The 13,642-nt window shown below is 43.9% G+C and overlaps 1 protein-coding gene across 12 annotated transcripts in view; it reads left to right on the forward strand.

Moving 5' to 3' along the window:
* DGUOK (deoxyguanosine kinase) overlaps positions 1-13,642 on the forward strand; it is a 31,969-nt gene that overhangs the window by 16,257 nt on the left and 2,070 nt on the right. For 5 of the 12 annotated variants that reach the window (XM_063617537.1, XM_055243746.2, XM_055243752.2 and 2 more), the window contains 2 exons: positions 3,610-3,797; positions 7,481-7,628. In XM_063617537.1, coding sequence (XP_063473607.1) covers positions 3,610-3,797; positions 7,481-7,628 — 336 coding nt within the window. Of the gene's footprint in view, positions 1-59; positions 164-878; positions 1,064-2,735; positions 3,012-3,609; positions 3,798-7,480; positions 7,629-13,642 lie in introns of those variants that run through there. The other 7 variants (XM_063617538.1, XM_063617536.1, XM_055243751.2 and 4 more) reach the window with 6 other exon arrangements.

Raw genomic sequence — 13,642 nt, forward strand, 5'->3', positions numbered from 1 at the left:
GTATTATTATTTATGTGTATGGTGATTTTTGTTTGTTTTGACTTTTGGGTTCTTTTTAGGCAGGGTCTTCCTCTGTCACCCAGGCTGGAGTGCAGTGGCATGATCATAGCTCACTGCAGCCTTGAAGTCCTGGACTCAGGTATCTTCCCACCTCAGTCTCTTGGTGAGTTGGGACTATAGGTGCATACCACTGTCCCCATCTACTTAAAAAAAATTTTTTTTTTTTTTGTAGAGGTAGGGTCTCACTTTGCTCCCCAGGCTGGTCTCGAACTTCTGGGCTCAAGCGACCCTTCCACCTCAGACTCCCAAGGTGTTGGGATCACAGGTGTGAGCTGTGATGCCTGGCCCATGTGTAGTTTGTGACACGTTTTACTGTCAATGTTATGAAAATGAGAAATTTTGCATCTTTTCTAGCATAGAAATGATCTATTCCTTGAAGGTATGATAGAAATCATCTTTAAGATTATATGGATTCAGTGCTGTTTGAGGGGAATCATTATTGGACAACTGTTTTCTGCCTCAGTTATTCAGGTTTTTTTTTTTTTTTTTAAAGGTGGAGTTTCGCTCCTGTTGCCCAGGCTGGAGTGCAATGGTATGATCTCAGCTCACTGTAACCTCCGCCTCCCAGGTTCAAGCGATTCTCCTGCCTCAGCCTCCCAAGTAACTGGGATTACAGGCATGCCACCATGCCCGGCTAATTTTGTATTTTTATAGACAGGCTTTCACCATGTTGGCCAGACTGGTCTCGAACTCTTGACCTCAGGCGATTCACCCGCCTTGGCCTCCCAAAGTGCTGGGATTACAGGCATGAGCCACCATGTCCAGCCCCTAGGGAGAATTTCTTAAGCTGATACTCTTTTCTTTTTTTTTTAGAGAGTCTCACTCTGTCACCCAGGCTGGAATGCAGTGGCCCTATTATAGCTCACTGCAGCATTGCTTCTCAGCCTTTTGGCTAAGATCAAGTGTATAGCTCACTGTAGCACTGAACTCCTGGGTTCAAGCAGATCTTCCCATCTCAGCCTCCAGAGTAGCTGGGACTACAGGCATGCACCACTATGCCCAGGTAACTTTTAAATTTTTTTGTAGAGACAGAGTGTCGCTGTGTTGCCCAAGTTGGTCTTGAACTCTTGGCCTCAAGCAGTCCTCCTGCCTTGGCCTCCCAAAGTGCTTGGGTTATAGGTGCGAGCCCCCATACCTAGCCCTTAAACTGATACTCTGTAAGGATCTTCTAATTCACTATTAGGTTTACTGCATTGTACAGCCTGCTGGTTACCGTCTTCATTATCTTCATTGGGTGTTTTACTTTGGCAATTACATTTTTCACCTCTAAGAAAGTTATTTTCTTATTGCTCCTTTTTATGATAGCCTATTCTTGTTTTATCAGCAAGGCAGTATCTTTTGTTTTCTCCTGTTTCTGACAACAGCCCTGTCTGAGCACAGAGACTAGTCCTCTCCTTTTGAATTGCTAAGTATGTTTGTGTCCAGTTATTGTTCTTCTGTTTGCTTATATTTTTGGAAGGATGTTTGCATTTGTTCTGTAGCTGAGATGGGTTCTTTCAAAAATTGTGTTGGCTTTTTTTACATTTTTCGCTCCAGAAGAGTCTCTCTTTGATAGCCCAAAGCCCACTGGGTGCAACAGAACCCACCAGTCAACCTACTGCATCTGCCAGCACAGCACTCTGCTCCACATACAGTGTGTGAATTGTGCTACAGGCCCAAGGCTGCTCCCTACCATCTCTAGTGACACCACAGAGACTATAGGAGACTCAAATTTGTCCTCCTACTTCTACCTCCAGCTCTTAGTCAGGGGCCATGTGTGATGCTGGTATGTGTGGGCTTGGGGGGTCAGAAGGAGGGAAATCCCGAAAACACCTCCGAGTTAATTAAATGTTTTTTTGGTCCACTCTGCTCTATATGTGTTGTTCCTGCTGAAGCCTTTCAAAGGGCAAAGACCCTTCTTTGGAATCTAATAGTGCTATTTAGCCAAATTGGACTTCTTACTGTTGTTTAATCTTCTTTCTCCTTCGGTACTGTTGTCTCTACCTGAAGTACAGTCTTCTTAATCTCCATTTCCATCTGTGAGAATTCTACTCATCAATTACTTCCTAGCTTAATGCCACTTTCTTTCAGAAACTCCCTGAGATTCCTTCCACCATCAGTAATTGTCCCTTCATCACATGTTCTGCCTTACATTCCAGCTTTGTATATCCTTGTCACCCTCTTCCTTTTTGCATTGTGAGCTCTTTGAGTTCAGGAACTGTCTTGTTCACCTTTAGATGGAGGGTGTTGGAATGATGAGGTTAGAAGAAGCCAGGTTTGAGTCCCTTCAACATTTACTCACCATGAAACCTTGCACAAGTAAGTTACTTAACCTCTGAGTGGATTTTCTCCTCTGGAAAATGGGCGTTACAACAGTACCTACCTCATGAAGCTGTTTTGAAGATTAAATGAGGTAACATACCACAGTAAAGGTTGAAATAAATGTTAATTCCTTTTTCTATACCCTTACGGTACCCTGTCCATATAGCGCCTCATCCACACAGGCCTTCAGTTAATGGCGATTGAATGAAAAATACAGATCCAAAGTGCTTCTGTACACAAAACTCACTTTTGCATTGTTGAGTCAATGGCAGATCCAGAAAAGAATCTGGGGCTGGGCATGGTGGCTCACACCTGTAATTCCAGCACTTTGGGAGGGCAGGAGTTCGAGACCAGCCTGGCCAACATGGTGAAACCCCGTCTCTACTAAAAATACAAAAATTAGCTTGTCGTGGTGGCGGGCGCCTGTGATCCCAGCCACTCAGGAAGCTGAGGCAGGAGAATCACTTGAACTCGGCTGGGGTGGGGAAGAGGGCGGAGGTGGCAGTGAGCCGGGAGGTTGCAATGAGCTGAGATCGCGCCACTGCACTCCAGCCTGCGTGGCAGAGTGAGACTCTGTCTCAAAAAAAAAAAAAAAAAAAGAATCCGGGGCTGCCGAACATCCCACACTTGTGCCCACTTGCACATGCCGAGTAAGTGAAACGTTTTAATTATGTTTCATAAAGTCTCTAGAATTAAGTAGGGTTTTGTTTTAACAAACAAATTGTACTCCTTATATGAAAGATAAAATTCTATTTCGTGGTTGATTGGTTGGATTTTCAAATAAGCAGTTGCTTTCTGGTTTGCCTTGACATTTTATAGACAAATAACTACAGATGGAAGCTCAAAAGAGAGGCAACATAGTGTTATAGTGGAAAGATTTGATTCAGAGTTAAATTTTAGATGGTTGTTGACGTTAACTGCTCCCCAGACAGACTTCACAAATCCCTCAATCAGTGATCGTGTTAATTCTATATATGGTTCTTCCTCTGCTTTTGTTATATTGAAGTGGCATGTCATCTCCCTTTAGAGAGTCTTGTTTAACAGGTAGGAAAATCTCATCCCTGATTATGAAATTTTGACTAAGCTGGGGATCTGATTCTACCTTTTTGGTGGAAGGAAACTTTTGTAATTCCTTCTTTCATTATTATTAAACCTGTTTGGGGAGGTAGGGGTGTGTGTGAAGGGGTGTACCCCATGGATTAAATATGCTTTCTAGGAAATTTTCTTCTTTTTTTCATCGCCCTCTAGGCCTGCACTGCCCAAAGTCTTGGAAACTTGCTGGATATGATGTACCGGGAGCCAGCACGATGGTCCTACACATTCCAGACATTTTCCTTTTTGAGCCGCCTGAAAGTACAGCTGGAGCCCTTCCCTGAGAAACTCTTACAGGCCAGGAAGCCAGTACAGATCTTTGAGAGGTCTGTGTACAGTGACAGGTAAAATGCCAAGCCCTCCACCAGTCACAAGCCCCATGCCCAGTGCTGCCTGTTTGATCTTGCACAGATCCTACACTGCTATGGTCACTGATAATTATACTTCGAAAAATTGTCTTCTTTTTTAAAGACAACACTATACACATTTGTCCAGAGTTGTACTTCTACCAGATTGTCATCTATGTCAAAAAAGCAAATTGGGTTTTTCATCAACTGAATGCTTTGAATTTCTTACATTGCTACTGATTACCTTATGTTTCCTTATTCTCTGGCATGGAGCAAGCTGGTAGCCACCTAATGTAACCATCACATGCTAAAAGGCACAGAATAGACACTTAAGTAGCAGTGTATATTCTAAGAAATCAAATGATTCAGTGGTTGGTTATCCCCTTTAAGAAAAAAGCAGACGAAATTAAAATTTGTGTTCCTAAAAATGATGTAAGAGATATTTTCAGCCTTTTTTTTTTTATTCTTCAAGAAAGGATACTTAGGCAGAAATAGCACATCTGAGAAACTGGCTTCTGTCTCAGATTTAGCCCTTTTTGACCCTTTCTTCTGTGAGAGGGCTTCTTGCTGGCCAGAGTCTAGTGGACATCAGTGCCTGTGTCAGATCAGGGATGGGCATCATCCTGACCACCTGACCACCTGAGGGAGTGAGATGTGAAGTCACTTTGAATGCAAGCTAGCAGCACCCTGGGAAGTGAGCCCATCTGCTCCAGAAGAGCTAGGCCATGCAGGCTCCGGAATGCCTGGCTCTGCTGCAGAGACCAGGCTGTGACTTAAGGTTAAGCCGCCTAGAGACAAAGTCAGGATGGCTTGATCTGGACCCTGCTGGAGTTTTTCTTATCTGAAGCCTATGAATGACCAGTGTCAGTATGAAATGGTGCTTTCAAGCAAAACGATCTTTCTTAAGGCTCTTTGAATTATCAAAATGGGAAGCGGTACATTTTCATCGTCACTGCTGAAGACACTCAGTTGGTTACTCTTTTAATTCCAAATTAGACAAACTAGTTCTATTTCTTAGTACTTCCAGAAAGCCTCCTAGAAGAAAAAAAATAAGGATACATTTGTGAATGACAAGTGATTTTTCTGACTTTACCCTAAAATCATGGAAGATATGTAAAACAAACCCTATAGGCTATCCGTTCCTTGTTTACGTACCCCGAGAGAGCCTACTTTTTATAAAAGCTAAATATGTGAATTACAAATGGCTGGGCTATAGGTTTTACTTCTTTTTCAGCTGTTGGGTATGCCACCTGCCTGTTTTCCTCTGTTCTCTCCCAAGCCATGCCTCTTGGACTCAGAAGTTGAATTACATTAACCACATGGGTTGCTTGGGAACATAGACAGTCTTTATTTCTAGCCCCTTCATGAAGTAGGTGTGTGAGACCCTCAGAGGAAAATAGAGAAGTAGAAACACTTTGTTAATTAGAAGTGCATTAAGAAGCTGCATGGATCTTAACCTTTGCTTGTAAAGGAAGAGGTAAGAATTGATTACACTATGGGCATACAACATTCCAGGTGCTATCTTCAGTGAGGGCATTTTTGAGACAGAAAGGAAAACTAATCACAAGTTCTAATCCCGAGGGTAATTTAGACTTTGTTCACTCGCACAGATTTATTGGATGCCTCCTGTGTTGAAGCACCAAGGCCTGCCCTGGGGCTGTAGCAGTGAATAAGGCAGACCCAGTCCCTGCCTAACAGGGACTGAACACATGCTCACATGTGTGATATTTGTTCCAAAGGAGGAACACAGGTTATCTGGGAGAGTTGATTATAGGGAGGAAGAAATCTTAGTCTTTTCTGTTTGAGTTAAAGGAAACATTAGCATATGGTTTTAGAGCAGAGGCCCTGACTCCTAGATCCTTATGCCCTGTTCTGTCCTGCAGCCCCTGCATTCAGTCTGCAGTACTTCCCTCCCACTCAGCACCACACCCTTCTACCCCTCACCCCATCACCACCACAAGCTTTGAAGAAATAAAGGAAGTGCTCTTTCTCAAGAAAGCCAAGAACCCCTTTCATAGGGCTTATTAGCAAATCTTTAATTTCTCTTTATAAGATCCTTTTTGTTTTAAGACAGAGTCTCGCTCTGTCGCCCAGGCTGGAGTGCAGTGGTATAATCTCGGCTCAGTGCAACCTCTGCCTCCTGGGTTCAAGCAATTCTTGTGCCTCAGTCTCCTGAGTAGCTGGGATTACAGGGACACGCCATCATGCCTGGCTAATTTTTGTGTTTTTAGTAGAGACAGGGTTTCACCATGTTGGCCAGGCTGGTCTCAAACTCCCGGCCTCAGGTGATCCGCCCGCCTCAGCCTCCAAAAGTGCTGGGATTACAGGTGTGAGCCACAGTGCATGGCCACTTTACAGGATCTTAATTTCATCTTTTAGTTATCTGTGAAGAACTCAAAAACATTTTGAGTTTAAAATGTTACCCTTTTATTTGTTCTCATCAACTAGACTGGCTAAACCATTCCAGACTGGGAAAGTTTACTTTTGGAGTTTCTAAGTTAGCTTCTTCATAGCCTAACAAAAAGCAGTTATAATAATAACTAAGATATCTAGAATACTATGTGCCAGTCACTCTTCTAAGCACTTTGTGAGGATTATTACAAGACATCATCATAACGGGCTGAGAGGATTTAGGTGACTTGCCTGAGGTTACATAGCTAGTGAATGTTTCAGCCAGTATCAGACCCTGGAATGTTATTCTGGAAGGTGTTCTCTTAATGGTGACACTCACAGCCTTGCAGTCTGTACTTTCCTGAGCCATCATACACAAGGGTTCTGAATTTTATTTTCTCCGAAGTGGCCAGTTGCTGAGCATTGCCTTGAAAACTGGAGTCCCTTGTTTAGGATGCAAATTGTGTTTTGTATTAAAATGCCTGAGGTTTGAAAGCAGAATTGACCCCTGGTTTGTCTGAAGCCATGGTTTATGTTTAGCTCTGATTTCCTGTTTACCAGATGCTCTTTTGGTTGTAGAAATAAGCAGCGGGCAAAGCTGGTTTGATTTTTAGCTTTAGCTTTCTTTTATCTGAACTAGAAGCTCAGCAGCAGAGGAAGCAAGCAAGCAGGAGCTCATAATGCATTTTGCAGGAGAGTCTGCTTTCTTAGTAATACTGAAATTAGTAGGAAATGCATTTTCTGCTCCATAGAGGACACCACATAAATACTATTTCTTCTGCATGTCTCAACTAAACAAAAGGATGGCTCAGTAGCCTAGAGACTTAGAAGCTCTCAGTCCTTGTATGAAATTTAGTGGGTGGATTTATACTGGATTCACTTGTTGATTTGTTTTGGGCCTTGCTATAATAATAATAAGGAAATCTCAAAAGTTCAAGTTTACATATATTTGCTGTATGTTCTGACTGGTTTCTAGCAGAGAAAATTGTTAGGGACCAATGATACTATCTTCTGTCTCTTTTCTTCCAGTGAATCAATCCATCTGGAAAGCTGTGATTTCAGCCTCCAAAGTCTAGATCCTATTTCCCATCTTAGTATTGAGCAGGGAGGGATATATGGGTTAAGAATTCAGATTTCTTAAGGATTGATGAGGAGCTAGAAAGGTTAAGTGATTTGAACAGACATGGAACAAGTTGGTTATTGATTTTTCTGCTTCTCTCTCTCTCTCGTACCTTTCATTCCATTTCCCATTCTCCTGCCCTCCCCATTCCCATCCCACTTCCAACCAGGTATATCTTTGCAAAGAATCTTTTTGAAAATGGTTCCCTCAGTGACATCGAGTGGCATATCTATCAGGACTGGCATTCTTTTCTCCTGTGGGAGTTTGCCAGCCGGATCACATTACATGGCTTCATCTACCTCCAGGCTTCTCCCCAGGTAACACTGAACCTAAAGCCTTAGACTTTAGGGCCATATGAAACCGAAGAAGTGACATTCTCCAAGCCCCTGATTTTCTGGTTGGAGAGATTAGAGCGTAGACATTACCTGCAGCACGGAGAGCAGTGGGGGACACCCTCCTGTCCCAGCGTTGAGCACCCTGTTCCCCACTGGCTTCGTGTAGCAGAGTGCTAAAGCCATTGACTATGCATAAAAGGATCGCTGTTGATGTAGCAACAACAGAGCAAATCGAATGTCATCTTTATGATGACGCTTAGGGTTTGCAGGTGGGACGCTCTGACCTGTAGCCACTTGCGTCAGCTCCTTCACTCTGACTGGGTCATCAGAGTGTGTAGTCTCAATGGTTTCCTTAATAAGATGTGAGGAGGAAGAGAAGGAGAATTTTCTCACCTCATCATAATACTGCCCTAATTTATAGCCCTTTTTTGAACCGTGATGCCATTGGGAAGGCAGGATGGACTATAGTAGTTCCATTCTGTGACTCTCTGGCTGGTGCCATCTTACATGCAGTAGGATGATGTCATGGCAGGAGCACCAGAGTCTCTGGAGACAGAAGTGAGCTGTGGCTTCTGCTGACTGGTAGTGACCTTGGGCAGCCCCTGGAGACCTTTCCACTGGAGAGATCCTTGCCTGTAAAATCCACTGGCTCAGTCTAGATGATCTCTAAGGGCTCTTCTGGAGTGGGATTCTGAGTCAAGGTGAGTTTTTTTTTTTTTTAGAGATGTAGCGCTCTCAGCTTTTGAGACATACATCCAATATATAGTCAAATGCCAGATATACCACATACTGTTAGAAGGAAGGAAAGCTGTCTCCAAGCTAGAGGCTATGCTTTTTAGAGATGGAACTGAGACTTGTGGGCAGAAAGGAGCCGAGAACAGACTGAGCAGAACCAGAGGATGAGTGGGAGAGCTCCCATCACAGAGCCTCACACCAGCCAACGAGGAGAGGACTGGAAAGAAGGGTCTTGCCTTAAGAAGGTGGCAACCAGGAAAAAAGGCCCTTGAATGTGACTGGGACCAGATATTGGGGATCTTTGTGTTGAGAGTTTCTGGACATTTTGAGGCAAAAGCTAGATCGTAGGAGGGAATAAGAGATTCTACAGAAATAAATAAGGGTTAAAGTTGAAAATGAAACTGGGCCAGTGCGGTGGCTTATGCCTACAATCCCAGCACTTTGGGAGGCTGGCATGGGAGGATCACTTGAGGCCAGGAGTTCAAGACCAGCCTGGGCAATATAGTGTGACTCCATCTCTACAAAAATGTTTAAAAATTAGCCGAGTGTGGTTATGTGTGCCTGTGGTTTTAGCTATTGGGGAGGTGAGACAGGAGGGTCACCTAAGTCCAGGAGCTCGAGGCTACAGTGAGCTGTGATCATGCCACTATACTCCAGCCCAGGTGACAGAGTGAGAACTTGTTTCTAAAATAAAATAAAACTGAACTAAAGATTCAGTGAGGCCAGAGGGCTAATAATCTTCCATGGAAAGAACCACACTAAAGTTAGATGCATTGATTGCAAGTTGACCAGGTGGGTCATGTTTATGTGACTTCTTTCAATAGTCTTCATTGCCTGAGAGCCGAAATAGAAGAAGGGGATTATACTTTAGGGGTAGAGATTAGTGTCAGCGATTGTGGAGAGAGGAGTCCCCTCTCAAAGAGGACAGTTTGAAGTGTCAAAGTGTAGGGTTCAAGTTGGGAGAGAAGTCCTGAGCCCCAGGAAGGCTTGTGACCTGGGCCAGAGAGGAGTGAGAGTGCTGTGAGGTTGGATTGAGTAAAGATCCTGGTTAGAATTTGAAGAGGTGACAGGTTTCCTATGGGAGTTTTGGGATGGCTGGACTGAAAGAAGCAGGAGGTTCTCAGGAGGAGCTAAGCATTAGAAGTGAGAATGCTGACTTAACCTTTTCCAAGAGAACGGAACTTCAGCACATTCAGCTCAGTGCCATGAAGCCAGCATTGGGGAGGAGTGAGACAGGAAGTGGGCTGACTCATTCCTGGGAGTAAAATGGGGCTACTTGGGCCAGCTGAAGAGGCTCTTGTTTCTGGGGAGTAGAAGTTGGACCCAGCAAGGAGAACAAGAAAGTCTTAATTGCTTTTCTTCTTTGTGCACTCTGAATGACCTTGTAACAGAATGCCTGAAACTGGTTAATTTATAAAGAGGCTTATTTTGGCTCACAGTTATGGAGACTGGGAAGTCCAAATTGGGCAGCCTTAACTTCCATTGAGGACCTCCTGCTGCCTCATCATATGATGAGGTGGAAGGGAGCAGGCATGTGCAAAAGAGGCAAGACAGGAGGAGCAGCCTTGCTTTATAACATCCTGCTGTCATGGCAACTGGTCCAATCCCACGAGAGTGAGAACTCACTCCAGCGAGAATTAACCCAGTCCCAAGAGAGTGGCATTAATCTGTCTTAACAACCTAATCACCTCTTAAAGGCCCCACCTCTCAGCACTACCACACTAAGGAACAAATTTCCAACACATGAATTCTGGGGATACACTCAAACCATAGCAAATGGTGATGATAATGATGATGGTGATTATCATCATCATCATCATCGTCATCACTTGGGGGCAGATCCACCCTTTTGGAGAGGCTAATTGAAATATTTCAGCTGGAGTAGAATGAGAAGAGTTGAAGGATTATTGCAACTTAATGGCAGAAAAGAAAAATTCAGAGGTAACTGCCCAAGGGAAGAGCAGAGTAGAAGTTGACATGTCACTATGTAAAAAGCTGTGCAAGTGCCCAATCTTCCAGTTCAGAGCCCTCATAAATACTGAGTTTCAAGCATGTCAAATGGACTTCGTAGGTCCTTCTGCTCCTTTCTACCTATTCTTCCCTAACTTCTTTTTTTTCTTTTTTCTTTTTTTTTTTTTTTTTGAGACGGAGTTTTGCTCTGTTGCCCAGGCTAGAGTGGCACAATCTCTGCTCACTGCAAGCTCCACCTCCCGGGTTCACGCCATTCTCCTGCCTCAGCCTCCCGAGTAGCTGGGACTACAGGCGCCTGCCACCACGCCCAGCTAATTTTTTTTTGTATTTTTAGTAGAGATGGGGTTTCACCATGTTAGCCAGGATGGTCTCGATCTCCTGATGTAATCCGCCCGCCTCAGCCTCCCAAAGTGGTGGGATTACAGGCGTGAGCCACCGCACCCGGCCCCCTAACTTCCTAAAAGCAAGCAAGCCGGACCAGACTGGACCAGGCGGGTGCAGTGGCTCACGCCTGCAATGCCAGCACTTTGGGAGACCAAGGTGGGAGGACTGCTTGAGCCCAGGAGTTTAAGACCCATCTGGGCAACATAGTGAGAGCCCCCTGCCCTCTACAAAAAATTTAAAAATTAGCCAAACATGGTGGTGTGTCTGTATTCCCAGCTACTCAGCAGGCTGAGGTGGGATATCACTTGAGCCTGGGAGATTGAGGCTGCAGTGAGTCAGGATTACACCACTGCATTTCAGCCTAGGCCACAAAGCAAGACCCGGTCTCAAATAAATGAATAAATAAATTTTTTTTTTTTTTTTTAAAAGCAAGCAAGTCAGGCCGGGCACGGTGACTCACTCATGCCTGTAATCCCAGCACTTTGGGAGGCTGAGATGGGAGGATTGCTTGAGGCCAGGAGCTCAAGACCAGCATGGTCAACATAGGGAGACCCCATCTCTAAAAATTTTTTTAAAAAAACAAGCAAGCTGACAATTTTAAAACTCAAAAGAGAAATGGCTAGGCCTCAGTGTTCCTACCCAGCCCCATGGAATCAAGAAGAGAGTGCAGCTGATCAGTGTACATCAAAAAGCCAGGCCCTACCTGGGACTGGCACAGCATGGGGACAGCATGCAGGAGGTGCATGGGACAAATGCTACCTGGGTTTGGGCTTGAGAGGCATATTGAAAAGACCCACTAGCAGTCACTTTCCATTTTCTGTCTCTGACTCCAAGCAATCAGAGCAGCAGTTCTTCTTCCTGGGTGGGACAGGTTAAGAAGACCAGTAAAGGGTCTCTCCCCTGCCACTTGTAGCTACACTATCTTTCCTTTTCACATTCAGGTGTGTCTTCCTCATGAGGACTGAGATGAAGAGGGGCCAGACTAAAGCACTGTTTGCACGGGATTTTTTTAAATAGAATTTGTTATAACCATATCAGTAAAGCAAGAGTTATGCCAAATGCTCATAGTAGGAGTTTACTTCGACTTCTTTTTTTTTCCCCCCTCAATACTGCCACCAGTTAAGAGTTAGACTTCTCAGGAAATCCATTTGCTCTGTTAAAGAAATTAATAGTAAATAGAAATATGTTAGCTTATTTTAATAGATCAATGTTAGTGTCAATGTTTGTCTGCAAGCAGTGAATGAATAATTAGAAATAACTTTCCTAAAAAGAATTGTTCTGCCTTTGTGTGTGTACTTGGAAACATAAAGCCACATTTTAAAAAAATTTATTTTCACGAATCAGACATTTTTTTTCTAGGAAAGAAAAATTAGATAGCTTTGCTATGCTTAGAAACCCTAAAGCTACCTTTCCGGTGGGAATATAAATTGGTTAACCTCTAAGGAGGCAGTCTGGCAGTATATAATTGCAAGTGCATATACCTTTTGACCATTAATGAAATTTGTTTCTATAATTTTATTTCCTTAGAGAAAAGGTAAGGTAAGAGGGAAACAGCAAAGACTCCCAAGTCTTTGGGATTATTGTGTACTACATTTGGAAATTAAGTTTTCATTTCTTAAGTTACTGAAAGAGGGAAGTCCTGGCCAGGTGCAGTGGCTCACACCTGTAATCCCAGTACTTCGAGAGGCCCAGGTGGGCAGATCACGATGTCAAGAGATCGAGACCATCCTGGCCGACATGGTGAAACCCCATCTCTACTAAAAATACAAAAAATTAGTTGGGCGTGGTGGCTCCTGCCTGTAGTCCCAGCTACTTGAGAGGCTGAGGCAAGAGAATGGCTTGAACCTGGGAGGCAGAGGTTGCAGTGAGCTGAGATCACGCCACTGCACTCCAGCCTGGCAACAGAGCGAGACTCTGTCTCAAAAAAAAAGGGAAGTCCTAAATCAGTGGGTTAATCCATCTATTCTTCCACGACAGATGATATTGAATAATGAAATACTTGTTGAGCAGAGAGAGGACTGAGGATAATTCAGTCAAAACAAACATTTGGAGCAAAAATTTTGAGGCGTGAAAGAGCCTGGCCTGTTCCCCAGGAAAGAGGTCAAATCTGGCTAAAGCAGTGAGTCCAGGGGAAGAGCTAAGGCAGTTGAGAAGTAGGAGGGGTAGCTTTGTGTGACAGGTAAAGAAGATGTCATTTTCTGAGCCAATGTGCATCAAACTTCACTACCAGATGAATGCAGAATAGAATTATGTACACTCTGCAAAGCAGTGGGAGAGGAGAGTTAGTCTCAAGCCTCACTTGTTTTTCCACTTCTTTGTTTTATCTTTGACCTGTGCAAATTTTACATTCTATTCCTGAGTGAATGTTTGGTATGACATGAAAGAGATATTTCAAATTACCTAACATTTTATAAATGCAATGCTATTCATACATACTGCTTTGAACCCTGGGGCTATGGCTGTAGGCGGTAAAGAGCCTGTGAAGTATTTTCAGCAAGGAAAGTCATGTCATTATATTGCCGTACTACAGGAGGGTGGAGTGAAGGGGACAAACTGGAAGGAGGGAACAGCTTTTGCCAGGAGCTCAATACGACTTAGCTCAGTGAGCTGTGGATGGGTAGACAATGAGGAAATAGGAGCCCACAAGGATTGCACTGCTAGTACCTGATGAAGGCAGGACTTTACTCCTGGACTTTCTGACGTTAAGGCCTGTACTCTGTCCATATACTTCCCTGCCTCCAGGAGGCAGAATCAGAAGGCTCTTGCCATAATCCAGGTAAGAGGTAAAGAGGACCCGACAAGGGCAGAGGTGAGAGGAGAGGCAAGGAGAGAACCATCTAGAGAGATGAAAGAGAATTGAGTGACTTCCCAGATATAGTAGGGAGAAGGAAAATTCCAGGCCCATG

This window comes from Symphalangus syndactylus, chromosome 14 (genome assembly GCF_028878055.3).
Source record: "Symphalangus syndactylus isolate Jambi chromosome 14, NHGRI_mSymSyn1-v2.1_pri, whole genome shotgun sequence".
NCBI lineage: Eukaryota > Metazoa > Chordata > Mammalia > Primates > Hylobatidae > Symphalangus > Symphalangus syndactylus.